At 36.3% G+C, this 14240-nt stretch overlaps 1 protein-coding gene across 1 annotated transcript; it reads right to left on the bottom strand.

Annotated features, from left to right (window-relative positions):
- Nucleotides 1–499: 499 nt before the first annotated feature.
- On the bottom strand, nucleotides 500–13871 carry LOC137948659 (protein TRIGALACTOSYLDIACYLGLYCEROL 4, chloroplastic). The gene is made up of 5 exons (XM_068794772.1): nucleotides 13496–13871; nucleotides 11262–11511; nucleotides 2075–2456; nucleotides 1091–1434; nucleotides 500–957 (listed from the first exon to the last, which is right to left on the bottom strand). Exons 1-5 carry the CDS (start codon nucleotides 13765–13767, stop codon nucleotides 760–762), a joined length of 1446 nt encoding a protein of 481 aa, XP_068650873.1. The 5' UTR covers nucleotides 13768–13871; the 3' UTR covers nucleotides 500–759.
- Nucleotides 13872–14240: the final 369 nt, after the last annotated feature.

Raw genomic sequence — 14240 nt, 5'->3', positions numbered from 1 at the left:
CCCTTTCCAATTTAAATTTAGGTAATTTTCTCCATTTATCTATTTATCTACATATTATTGGATTTTAAGTTAATACTTATATACTCCTTTAATATTACAAATTTGTTAATATGTCCTCAATGAATTCTAACATTAACATTTAAAAAGACAAAAGGAGTCCCTATAAAAGTAAAATTATGACTTTTTGCTCTTAAAGTATGTCTAGCATATGGTTTGGTAAGCCCAATGTGGCTCATATTATATAACAAGTCCATGTGATAAAGGAATGACTATTGCCTACTTGCAAGGGTATTTTCCATTTTTTTATGGCAACTTTTCTTTGTTTTTCCATGAGAAAGGGTGGATTCAATGGAGAGTTACCCAGGCTTAACCCACTTGAAGTGAGTATGAAGCCTTTCCCATATCTAACACTAATCCATCTGTAGGCAGCTCCTTGTTGGATCAAAATGCTCAAAGCTTGATGATGTTGGTGGAGAACAGTAGCAGTGGCAACAAAGTCTACAACTATAAATGAAGTCAGTTCAAATTTGAACTTAAGAGGCTCTTCAAAATCTCAGGTTAAGTATTCTCTGCTACATCACCACCTCTGAAAAAACAGTCTACAAGAATTTCTGAAAAGAAATGACTAATTTTACAAAATTCTTGTATATGAAAAGCCTAAACTCCAAATGTTCAACATATTTATATAAACACAAGCTACAAGATATTCCCGCACAACTTTGAATCACCCACACCTCATTTTGGTAATCCATGAAATATTCAAAATTCATAAAGTCGGACCTCTACCATTCCTTCTTTTCTTTTTGGTGAATACCAAGCTACAACCTTCCCTGATTCCAAGAGCGCTAGAGAGTAATTCAAGCTGTAAACAGTATCTTCAACCTGGGGTATAAACCTCCCTGATGAGGAATCCAGCGCAAGCCTCGAATCCACTCGAAAGACAATCGGCCCAGCAATCTGTTGTGCAAATGTACAACTTTTTTAAGAGAAAGAACTCAGAATGAAAGGAGTAATCCAAACTGTTTAATGGCGCAGATCAGGTCTATTTGAAGGGAACGTAAACAAAGATCAGCTTATGCAATTACAATACCTGCTGATGAAAGATGAAGTTCAGTCTTGGAGAAGAAAGTGAGTCTTCACCCTGTTTAACTGGACCTTTGAAGAGACTCGATACTAAATTTGTGGTGCTCTTAAGGAATGCCGATGCTGAACAGATGTCCAAGCGAGCATCTAATCGTGTGAGGTCCAAGAAATCTTTCTTAAATCTCCCATGTTGGAAAGTGCAGCACATGGAGCTAAATGCATCAACGCCAAATAATGATCTTCTATTCACATCCAAAGAGACTTCATGACGGACATCATTGTCTCCCAGTTGCAGTTTTGATCCAACTGATGAATCCCCCCTGCCAGCCAGCCAAGAAGTACATGTAGCACCTAATACCAAAACACAGTTAAAATATTTTGGAAAAATTATAATCACGAGTTGTATACTGGGACAAGGTAAATGAAGGAATGAGCACAAAAGTTACAAGTTGTTCCCTTGGTGCTAAAGAATTTTACATGAATTTGAATTCTTCAGAATTCAGATAGCAGACAGTTCGAATCTTGCATTTCAGAAATTACGTAAAAAAGTAAACACTCGCCCATTTCTCATACATCACTTTATCAAATACTATGGAAGAATCCATCGCCTATTCGGCAGAATATAGGCAGGTTCCCTTGAACTGAAGAACGGCAGAGGCTACCAATAACTTAAAAAGGGTTTTTTCCATAAATCATTTATTTTCAAAAACCTTCTTTTGAGATTTTTGCATTTAAAAAGCATTTGCCCCTATTTCGAAAAATTGTCATTTCTACTAGATAAGAAAATTTTTCTTTGGGGCAGCGGGTGTCTTTACACTTCTTTTCAACTGTGAATTGCACTAAGACCAGCAAGTCTTCAGATTTCTCTGCCCCAAGCTCATCATAAATATCTCAACACCGTTAGAGTGTGATCAACATCAACTTCAAAATTGATCTTCTGTAATTTAGAGTTAGAGAATAATGAAAAAGAGATAAAGGATAGCATTCTTACCAATAATTCCTGATATTGCTGCATGTGGTTCTCTTAGGCGCCTATCATAGGACAACCACCTAAAACGACCTTTCTCGGTTTTTATTTCCACATCCTTCCTTGTCTCCCTCTGTCTCCACAAGTCCTTGCTCTTCTCATAACAAACAGCAGCATTGGCACACAAACCAGGCATCAAAGCTGGTGGCACATCCGCACTAGTAGCACTAAAAGCTTGAGGTTGACCACTACTTTTGTGTAGGCCAATACGATATCTCAATCCAGACTCAGAAGCATGAGATGACAAATCTAGTGATACTGAAGAAGGCAAATCCCAGTAACCACCTTTGCTGTCAAGAAACAGCTCTGGCCAAGCAGCTTCAAGAGAAACATCATGGTACGGAAGCTGCACATATCCAGTAAAACTAGTTAACTTGCGATTCCTATCCTAGGTTGTTCAGATGTGCTCTCTTATACTCGACTTTCAAGACATGTTGCAATACTTTCCACATAAAGACTGACTTAAAAGGCTTCTTTGCATGCAATCATTTTGAAAAAGAATATGGTTCCCATTTTCATGCATTTTTAGTTATTAAGAGTTACATATGAAACACATGTTAAACTTTTAGCATTTCTATGGTATTTGATATATTTATTTCTTGCTTTCCAATTCCAAAAAAGAAAAGATCTTTTAATTTCTTTATGTAAAAAATGAAGAATAGCAAAAGAGAGAGATTGTCAACCAAAAACAGTCAGAAACCTTATTGACTTCCGTGAAAAGTAATCAGAATAGGGCATAATGACAAGCCCATCTATCTTAAGTACAGATTACATAAACACAGTACAAAAATATATTCCTACTATGCCTACCCACTTAGCCAATAAGTAAAGAAACAATTCTTCCCTTATTTTAGTAAACCTCTAGAAACTTAACTGTGAACAGTATGAAAAATCTAGAGAGAGAGAGAAAGAGGAGAGAAAAGACACAAAAGCTCTCAATGAGCTGTGTTGGGGGTTGTGCACGACCACCAATGCTATTTATTAGGTTTTAAGTCATAAATTACAAAAATAACAAAAATGCCCCTCTTACATAGAAAACACTTATTCCCTTATAACTCTCATTCAACTCTTCCTATGAATATAAAAAATTGCACACATACTAAATCAAACATGCTGAACAAGATAGTATCATAATATAAAATATCCGATCATATAAAAAAACCAAAATACCCTTTAGCTGATTTTCTCACTCCCGCTCAAGTTGGAGCATATATATCCATGAGGCCTAGTTTGTCACAAAAATTCATAAATTTACACTTTCCTAATGCCTTGGTGAAGACATCTCCGAGTTGATCAACCGAACGAACATAGGGGGTGATCACATCTTTCTTCATCACAACATCTCTAAAAAAATAACAATTCACCTCCATGTATTTTGTTCTCTCATGAAAAACTGGATTACTGGCAATAAATATGGAGGCTTGGTTATCACAGAATATTGTCATGGCTTCATTTTGATGGAAGCTTAACTCCCTAGAGACCGATCTCACCAACACGAGCTTGCTAGTAGTATGTGCTATAGCCTTGTATTCTGCTTCTCCGCTGGATCTAGTTACAACACTTTGTTTATTGTTTTTCCAATTGATTAAGTTGCTACCTAGAAAGATACAGTAGCCCGTAATTGATTCTTTGTCTAGCTTTTACCCAGCATAGTCTGCATCAGAGAAGGGCTCAATTTTAAAGTGGTCATTAGTTTTAAAGAAAATACCTTTCCCTAGTGCTCATGTGAGATATCTCAAGATCCTCTGAGCTGCTTCGAGCTAAATCTTCCTTGGGTGTTTCATAAATTGGTTTACTATACTTAATGTAATAGATATCTCATGGTTTGTAATTGTGGCATATATGAGTTTCCCAACCAATCTCCTATACAATGTTTTATCATTCAATTCTACATTTTGGTCATCGTGTAGATTGAGTCCAACTTCCATTGGAGTATCTACCAATTTAGTTCCTAATAATCCACACTCATGTAGCTTATCAGTTATATACTTTCTTTGAGATAGTACCAATCCTTCTTTGCTTCTTGCAACTTCAACACCCAAGAGATATTTCAATGCTCCCAAGTCTTTGGCCTAAAAGTGAGTAGCAAGTAGTTTTTTAACTTCTTCAATTCCATGGGAATCACTGCCAAACAATATAATATCATCCACATATACAAGTGAAACTATGATCCCCAAAGGCCTTTTTATGACAAACAACGAATGATCGTAGTGGCTCCTAGAAAAGCCCATAGACATCACAACTTGGCTAAAATTTTCAAACCCAGCCCATAGATTGTTTTCTTGAGTCCGCGTACCTTGTGCATCTCCCCCTGAGCGACATATCCAGGAGGTTGCTCCATATAAACCTCTTCTTCTAGGTCACCATACAGAAAAGTATTCTTTATGTCTCACTGGCACAAGGGCCAACTCGGAGTAATAATAATAGATACAAGAATGTGTACCAAAGATAATCAAGCAATTGGAAAAAAAACTTCAAACACATCTACACCATAAGTTTGTGTATATATTCTTTGTCCACCAGATGAGCTTTATACCTCTCAATTGAGCCATCAGCCTTATATTTGAATGTATGCACCCATCTATAGCCAACCACTATAGCACCTGAAGGTAACTCACATAACCGTCAGGCTCCTCGCTCTAACAGAGCAACCATCTTAGTATCCATGGCTTGCTTCCACTATGGAGAGGACATAGCATCCTGCACTGAAGAAGGAATAGTGCAAGTAGAGATAGATAATGCAAACTTTCTATAGTTTTCAGACAAATGATCATATGACACAAAATAAGACAATGAAAGACAAGTACTTTTCCTTCAAGCAATGGGTAGGTGTAGATTACTTACCTCAGGATCCTAAGACGAAGATGAGTCATGGTCTTGCATGGGAGAGGAGGTCGTTGGCTGAGAGGGATGCACTTGTCGACGTTGATATACCAACAGGGTTTCTCAACAATTGTATTTTTGTATGTGCAAAAAAATTATCAACCGATAGGGGAATAACTGACTCTGAAATTGGGTGTAGTAGACTCAAAAAAGGGAGTATCCTAAAAAAAGTGACATCTACGGATACAACTGTTTTTCTAGTAGATAAATAAAAACACTTGTACCCCTTTTGTGTACGAGAGTACCAAAGAAAAATACACTTAACTGTACGAGGAGATAACTTATCTTTGGATGATCCAATAATACACATCCAAAGACACAAGGCGAAACTAAGAACGATGGAGCTGAAGGCAACAAAATCTGAATAGAAATTTTACCTTCGATGACAAATGAAGGCATCCTATTGATCAAGTAGCATACAATAAGCATTGCGTCACCCCAAAAGTGCTTAGGAACCTTCATATGTCACATCATAGTGCGAGCTACTTCAAGTAGATGACGATTTTTACTTTCTACATCTCCATTTTGTTGTGGAGTAAACACACATGAGGTTTGATGAATGATCCCTTGATTTTGACAAAAAACAGTTAAACTTATGATTCATAAATTCAAAACCATTGTCAGTACGCAAAATATGAATAGAAGCCAAAAACTAATTCTTTATTTCACAGTAAAAGAGTTTGAATACACGGAAAGCTACAGACTTCTCCCAAAGGAGATAGACCCAAGTACACCTACTAAAATCATCAATAAACGAGCTAAAGTATCTAACGCCAAACCAACTTGTTATAGGACAAAGACCCCAAATATCTAAATGAATAACTTCAAATAGTTGACTTCTCTTATGATGTGAGGTTGGGAAGGAGCTTCAATGATGCTTGCCTAGCTGACATGACTCGCATTAAAGTGTAAGATTGGAAAAAAAAAATTTAGAAAGACTTGAATCAGTTTTGCCAGTGAAGGATTATCTAATCGCAAATGCCAGTGGAATGAGGTAATAGATGTGTGAAGTGCATGTAGTGTATTATTTGGCAGGTGGTTTTCCAAATAATACAAACCACCTCTCTCATGCATGAAACTAATCGTCCTCTTCGTCGCGAGGTCCTAAAATAGACAACGAGTAGGATAAAACGTTAGAAAACAATTCATATATATAGTTAATTGGCTCATTGACAATAGATTTAGGGGAAATTTAGGAACTAGTAAAGCAGACTGAGGAGACAAGGACAATGCAAGGATAACATTACCGACACCTTGGACTGAGGAAACAAACCCATCAGCTAAATTTACTTGCTTTATGTGTGATGACTCTTTCATGTTAGAAAACAAGAATGACATACCTGACAGGTGAGTAGTAATTCTAGAATCGATAACCCAGGTGGGAGAAGAGGATACATGAAGAGCGGACATACCTGAAGTAGCCAGAGTAGCAGTAGAAGTAGGAGCATAGATGAACCAACTGATAACTAAGCTAGACGCTAAATAATCTGTTGTTGCTGCTGAAATAGTTGTCGTACCTCATTAGCTCCCCCTGAGGGGACATAAGCAACAACCTCTAATATTGTTCCACTAGTCTCATGGCTGGTAGAGTTTGCCAAGGTAGACTTTTCAAATTTTATCCAGCATCTATCAAAATAATGGTTATTTCATCCACAATGGACACACTTCCTCTTAGACTTACCATCACCTCTGCCTCTACATCTGTCTGAACAATCTCTACCTCTACCTCGCCCAAACCCTATCCGACCTTGAAATGGGTCTGCTAGGCTAGGACTAGGGCCCAAAGTATTAAGTGCAGCAGCATCTGTCACCTTACCTCCTTTTTCTTCTTCGGATACCAAAGTTGTTTCTACCCTCACAATTCTATTCAAATTAATGGGTAATGAAGGTACCTCTTTTGAAACTTCTCACCTAGGTCATCAAGAAACTTCGCCACCAGTAGTTGGTTTTGTTGTTTTCTTAATTCTTGCTCATTCGTAGTGAACGGATAATGTACATTAATTTCCTGTCAGAGGCCCACAAATGTTTGTTACCCCTTTTCAAACCAAAGAAATTGGTGTATAATTCTAAACTTTAGATAAATTGCTCTCTTGAGCATACATATACTTCAAAGAAACCCACATAGCATTTGTTGTTTCATAATGCATCACTTGATTCCTTAATGTTGAATCGATACTATTGACAATCCAAGTCATAACTTGGTTGTCTTCAGTTTCCCAATCATTAGTTGTTGGGATTGGAGGATCATTTCTGATGTACTGTCCTCCTTTCCTTCAAGAGTATTCTCACTAACCTGGCCCAATTAAGATAATTTGGTCCTGTCAACTTCTCAGATATCATAAACACTACATCTTTGCCATCAGATTCACCTATATCGCTAGATGGTACATAAACTTCACCCAAATCAGTCATAGAGTAAGTATAAAGTCACCAAAAATATTCAATTTTGATATCCAAATACTTTTGCAAATTCCAAGATGTGAGTCCCACTTCGTAAAAATTAGGGTTAGGGCAGGAATGAGATGTGCGCAAGTGATATATGCTTAAATCAACACCATATATCAAATAGATAGAAGATCCTCAAAGAATAGACAACAATTAGGGCTGATGTCAGTATGCAGATCAATGACACAGGCACTGATCTAGGGATAGTTGACGCAAAGCCCAAGATCTCTAAAAAAGAGCCCCTTTTGAGCAATCAAAGCATGAATAATCCTTTTAAGGATGATATAACCAGAAACCCTAAGGTTATGGCAGAAGAAAAGAGAAAAAAACTGAATTTTTACCGGACAATCACGGAGGAGATTTGAAAAAACCTTAATTTTGTGAAGACATCAAGATAAAGAGGAGGTTTTCTGCCTAATATGTACTCCCAGTGACGATTACTGCTCTGATACCATGTGAAAAATATGAAAAATCTAGAGAGAGCGCGTGAAAGAAGAGCGAAAAGAGGCACAAGCTCTAAATGAGATGTGTTGGGGGTGGTGCACGACCCCCAATGCTATTTATTAGGTTTTAAGTCATAAATTACAGAAATAAAAAAATGCCCCTCTTACATAGAAAACACTTATTACCTTATAACTCTCATTCTACTCTTCCTATGAATAAAAAAATTTGTACACAGACTAATCAAACATGTTAAACAAGTTAGTGCCATAATATAAAATATCCAATCATATAAAATGACCAAAATTTCCTTAAGCTGATTTTCTCACATTAACTAATTACAAGAACACCCTTTATTGTAATAAATCTAGACACGTCACAACTTTAATAGTCCAAAGTTAGACCTAATTCCAATCTTTCAGAACACCCTTTATTGTAATAAATCCAGACACGTCACAACTTTAATAGTCCAAAGTTAGACCTAATTCCAATCTTTCTTTTTCTACATTTGAAACTCAGTGGTTCAAGAACAGAAACTAGGTCACAGACCAACACTAGGAAACCTGATCCAGTCTAAGACAAGTTCTAAGATAGACGAACAAAGTTAGGAGAGCACTTGGACTTGATGATTAATCCCTTCTTTTAGCAGGACAATCTGCTAAACTATTGCCAGAACTCATATCAATGTTCCAGATCTATCAATTTTCTGAAACCTAAATACCAGATCATTTAGGTGGGCAAACTGATACTGAAAGCTATAGTCTTTCCTCTTAATTGGCATTGCAGTCCAAATCACAGTTTGATGATGGAAGGCACAAAACTGAGAGAGGAGGGTGAGGTAAGGAGCCAGAGAAGGTAGGTGACCATTGAAGCTGCAGCTAGACTTTTGGATCTGTTGGTTCCACTACACCTAAGATTCACATTGGTAAGTGAAGAGTTAACAAAATTTGGTTGGGAGAATAGGTGAAAGGCCTTCAAAAATAGGATATGTGAATCACTGCTTTTTACGAAATACTGCTGAATTTCAGGGTCTCTTTATGTAATGATTTGAATCAAATCGGTCAATATTTTGATGTTTCATAGTTGAAAGTTCATAATGTGCCACAAAAAGAAGCAATTAATCTCATAGAATATTAAGGGATTTTTGCCTATTTCAAGTCAGGTTTTTCAAACATGTCTATAATAAGGGCGATAATGCAATTTTGGGAGTACAGCACTTAACAAATGCTCCTCCACTAAGCCAATCTATGTTTGTTTTGTAAAATTGATTACTTCTTTTGCAGCACTATTTATCTTCCCGTTTCACAATTCTTAGGTTAACTGAAATATTTTTTCAACCTAGGATAATAAAACAAGATGTTTCTAGCTTAGGCTGACTACTAGCTTAAATGAAACAGAACTTGCCTTCCTTTTCTTTGGAAGTCAAGTACTTGCCTTTTTTTTCCTTTTTTTTTTTTAAAGTGCAAACTCCAACATTGCAACCTTCCCCTTCATGTTGACATCACCTAGGCTTGGTCATTCAAAAGGAAAAAGAAACGGGGACATAACACAAAAATAATGTTGGGATGCTCCAAGTGGAGATCAGTGTCTACGATCTACATGATGGGCATTAGCCAATAATGGTGAAGACGACAGTTGCATCACCCATGCTTTATGGATGAAAGTCGTGGACAGTGAAGGAACACAATCTAAAGACGACAGTGTGAACATTGTCAATGGAGGTCTAGTGGTTCACCACTTAAAGGACTGTGGTGATGCTAGTTGAAGGATGAAAATTACATAGAACTGTTGGTGAAATTTTTTGAGAAAGTCAACCTCACTACACAACTTGCAAATGCAAATAGCAGAATAGAGAAGGATCCAAATTGCTAAAGAACTAATAATGATGCTGCTGATGATAATGCAAGACGTTATCCTCACGGAGTATTAGAGTATTTTTAAGCCACAAATCTAAAAACTTTCGTTCTAGCTCAACAACTGGATATTGCCACACCAACAATTCTTTTGTCCCAAACCTACACAAGTAAACACCTCTAGTATTTTCAGTTAGTTTAGGGCATCAATCAAAGTTATTTTGTTGCTTTCAAGATGGAATCAGAGCAATATAAGTTCATAATATTACATCTGACAACGAAGTTAATAGTTCAAATTATGATCTATAAAAAGCACAGTCATTACAACTAACATACTCGTAATAAAGAGCACAAGAGACTGAAAGACCCTCAACTTTAAAGAGACTTAGATCAATATTTTGGAAAAAGATGAGATTTGGGAAGAAAAATAGAAGAGGAAATAGCAGAAAGAGAGACCTGGGAAAAGAGCCTTGCTGCCTTGGAGAACATGCCCAGAAAACATGTCTCCCCTCTTTTTAATCAAGGTTAAAGTTATATTTTACAAAAGGACATAAATGCCCCTCAATACTCAAAATTACATCTCCTAAAATACATGTCTAAATTGAATGAAAATTGAACCATAGATAAACTAAGACATTTTCTATCTAACAGTCACAATATAAGAGAAAAAGTAATGTAAAAATGACCAAAATACCCCTGAACGGGTATTTTAACAATTTTCCGTGAACTTATTAATTTTAAGTAACCCTTCAGGATTTGAAAAAAGAGTCAATAGTATTTCTTTTTCTTTTTCCTCTGCTTTAAATTAATATAAGATAGTCTCTGGCATGTAACATAAAATAACAAATAAAAGGAGAAGCTGTTGTATAGAATTATAGACATACGATTAGAAACTACATAATTCCATGGAGAAGTTTTCAACTACCTATATGGCTGCAGAAGGAACCAGAATTTTAGCCCCTGGAAGACTAAATACAAAGATTGGCGGTAAGCATTTGGACCGGCTAAGTCTGTGAGAATCTGTTTTGGCCCCTCACAAAAGCCCAAAGCCTTGCCACAAAAAAAAGGCCTTATTTCCGTGATTTCCACACAGAATTTTGAGAAGCTAAAGTTATTACAAGATAGAAGATCATACAAATCTTGTTTTTCAAACTTAACCTGACAAGACACATAACAAGCTTACTAAAACAGTTCAATCACATGATGATCTTTGGCAGATATATGCTAATAATAAGATTCTTATTCAGTTGATATCTTCTGTCATTTTTCCAATTCATGATGAGCAATATTTTCCTTTTACTAATACATTTGGTTGGCCATGGAGAGTTATGTGTCTCAGGGGGCGTATAGAAAAGAGAGAGAGCTGAGCTAAATCCTGAATTCCAATATCAAAATATAAAAGATATTCAAAATTAAACTAAAAAATGGTCAGTGGCACCAGAAAGGGGATGCCAAAAATCCAAAGATTCCTTTTCATTATATCAGAAAAAACTTTGTAAAGAAAAATATTTGGTAGATAACTTGGTCACCTGATGGAAAAACATTGCTTTAGAACGGTGCCCTTTTTTCTTGCCATGAACTTCAGTGCTGAAGAATAATGATGAAGCAGGTGACAAAGAAAATTGTGAACAGAGGCCAAGTGAATACAGTGACTTGTCAAGAAAATGCTTTACAACATCTTTAAATGCAGGAATTTCCAGCTCATCACCTTCCATTACTTCTGCTTTAATAGAAGATACCAACTTTTTCGGACGGAGCTGTCCAACAAGTCCAACCCACCTACGTAATGCCAATAAAGATACAATTTAATCTAAATAGAAACTGTATCTTTAACAATAGAAATTATTGGGAAGTAAGATGCATATAACAACTTGACAAGGCATTTAGTTGGAAATGAATAAATCTAGGATTCATTCTTCTATAACTGCACTTGTTTAGGTGCTATACATCAAAACAAGGAAATTCCTCCCACTCATTCACAACACAAAATTAAAATGCACTCCCATTGGCGGAAGTAAAAAATTATTTAATCTTTAGTGTGAAGTTTGGGTCCAAGGTCCATCTCAAAATGACTAGCAAAGATACGATTTCTTTTCCAACTTATAAACCCTAAATCTTTCTACTCATTGATCCATGTGTGGGCTCTCTTTTGTGGCTCCTACACATGAACAATTTAGTTTCATGTATGAGCATCTTCTCTGATACCAGGTGATTGTGTTCAATTGCTCCTCATTTAAAACTATTCTCTGATTCTCAAAAAAATATATATGTACACATATTGACTCTGATTCTCAAAAATAAAAATATATAAATAAATACAAAATATTTGACTCTAGAAATAAATTGATTTCGAAAAGACAATTTTTTGAAGAATGGACATCACAGGAAACTGAAACAAAAAAAAAAGATCAAGAAAAAAACAAGCACTTGAACTCTCTATTGCAAAAGGAGTACTCACTCCAATCCACTAGAATATCAATAAATGAAAATATGTGGAAAAGAATAAATTCCATATGCATGTATAATCAACAAAAAAATATCTTGGGTAAGCTTCATATAAAGGAGCAATTTCAAAAAAAAAAAAAAAAAAAATGATCATGGTGAGAATTGTTATGATCCTGTAAGACCCAACCTGGGTTATGTGGGCTTTGGGTCAGATCAACCGAATATCGGATTGGTTTAAGGGTCAAGTTCTTCATGTTCTATCAACTTTAAGCTTTTCCTATATTTGATAGGTACTAGATCAGAATCCTAGATGAGGTGACCTATAAAAAAGGGTCACTTAGTACTAATGTGACATGTTGTCACTAAATTGAAGAAGATTATTTGATTCAAAGTTAGGCCTTCATAGAATGAGGCACTGTGCTCAAAGGGAAGTGGTTTATGGAAAGGGCTACTTGGTACCAACGAGAGAACCATCACAAAAGGTGAAAATGCTACCTAATTCAGATTGGAAGTCGTCATAGAGTAGGCTGCTATGTACATTAGCATAGAAGCATGGTGGATTGTTATCATCCCACGAGGCCAACTTAGGATATGAGTATCAGGTCAGGCCAGTCTAATATGGAACAAGTCTAGGGGCCTAACTTTCTGCATTTTATCAACTTCGAAAATTATGGTGAACTGGATAGGAATCTAACAAGATTAGTCCCAGATTGAATTTAGTGATATCCATAACCTAGCATAAAAACTTGACTTGGGCATCTATACTTTAAACTTGAGCTTTTGAGTTTGATGCCTTTATTCATGGTACCGGAACTGGTATGATGGGCTTCCAACCAAAATGATTCATGTATTGGACTCACAAAGAGGACCCTCGTGTGGGGGAGTTCAAAGAGTAGACTACATTGGACAAAAAGGCGATTCACAACTTAGTGTAGAAAAATTGGGTTAGATCTTTCTACTCTAAACTTAGCTTTTGAGTTGGAAGGATAAATTAATTTAAAATCTAAAACGATGTGTTACATGAGAAAACACACATAAAAAGCTAAATGGAGCACACCACCTGCTTTGAATGGCAAATAATTGCATTGCATTGGTAACAGTAAAACTCTTCAGAATAGCAAAGAACTATCCTTATATCCACCTTTCAGTCCCTAGATTTGACCAATTACTCCACCGCAAGAGAGAGAGAGAGAGAGAGAGAGAGAGAGAGAGAGAGAGAAGGATAGAGACTTTAAATAATAATAATCATAATAACGAATTAGAAAGAGAGATACAGAGAATCTAAATGACAATGAGCTCATCATTTTCTAATCCTCACCAGTTGGCAGCCTCATGTTGAAACAACAGCGACTGAAGAGCGAAGGAACCAAGCTCCTTGGGCGATGTCGGAGATAAAGAAGGAACAATACCAAGTGGAAAACCACTTCCTAACAGGGCAAGCTGCTGTGGGCGGAGGGCTCTACTGGTCGGAGAGGCTCTGAGTGGAAGAGGTTCACCCGGCACAGACTTGGCGCAAGCGTCGAGGGTTTGAGGGCTCGACAGTGTCAAATCCCAAAATGCGGCGTCCATCACCTGTCTCAGCTTCGACATTTTCGCTCCTCCACAGCTCCCGGCAGTCAGCAGAGCTTGCTCCGTTACCCGTTTCCCCTCCGCGATTCTCCTTATCTAAGCCGCCGTTGCGACAGACTGGGCGTTGTTTTTTATGAGTACGTTGTACTAGATTCAAAAAAGGTGCATATGCCTCCTACAAGTAAAATCACTCGCTCATGTTTATGAATTCACTTTCAGTTGCTTGCTCTCTCATTTTTTTTCTTATTCTGTCCTCTCACTATTTCATTTGGATTATAAATTTTTTAAATTTATTTAAATTTTTTATTTTTTATATTTAGTTAAATATTTTATTTTTTATATTTAGTTAAATTAAAATATCTTAATTTAATTTTTTAATTATTTATTAATTTAAGCAATTTGAAATTTATCTTAGTTTATCAACAAAATAGCTAAATAAAATTATTTTATAAAAAATAAATTTATCAGTAATTTAATATAATTAAATACCCTCT

Source organism: Aristolochia californica, unplaced genomic scaffold, assembly GCF_029961685.1.
Source record: "Aristolochia californica isolate CCGP_79_NKW_82.1479 unplaced genomic scaffold, dmAriCali1.0.hap1 SCAF_13, whole genome shotgun sequence".
Lineage (NCBI taxonomy): Eukaryota > Viridiplantae > Streptophyta > Magnoliopsida > Piperales > Aristolochiaceae > Aristolochia > Aristolochia californica.
Note: the sequence above shows the minus strand (reverse complement) of the source record. Positions and strands in the feature narration are given on the sequence as shown.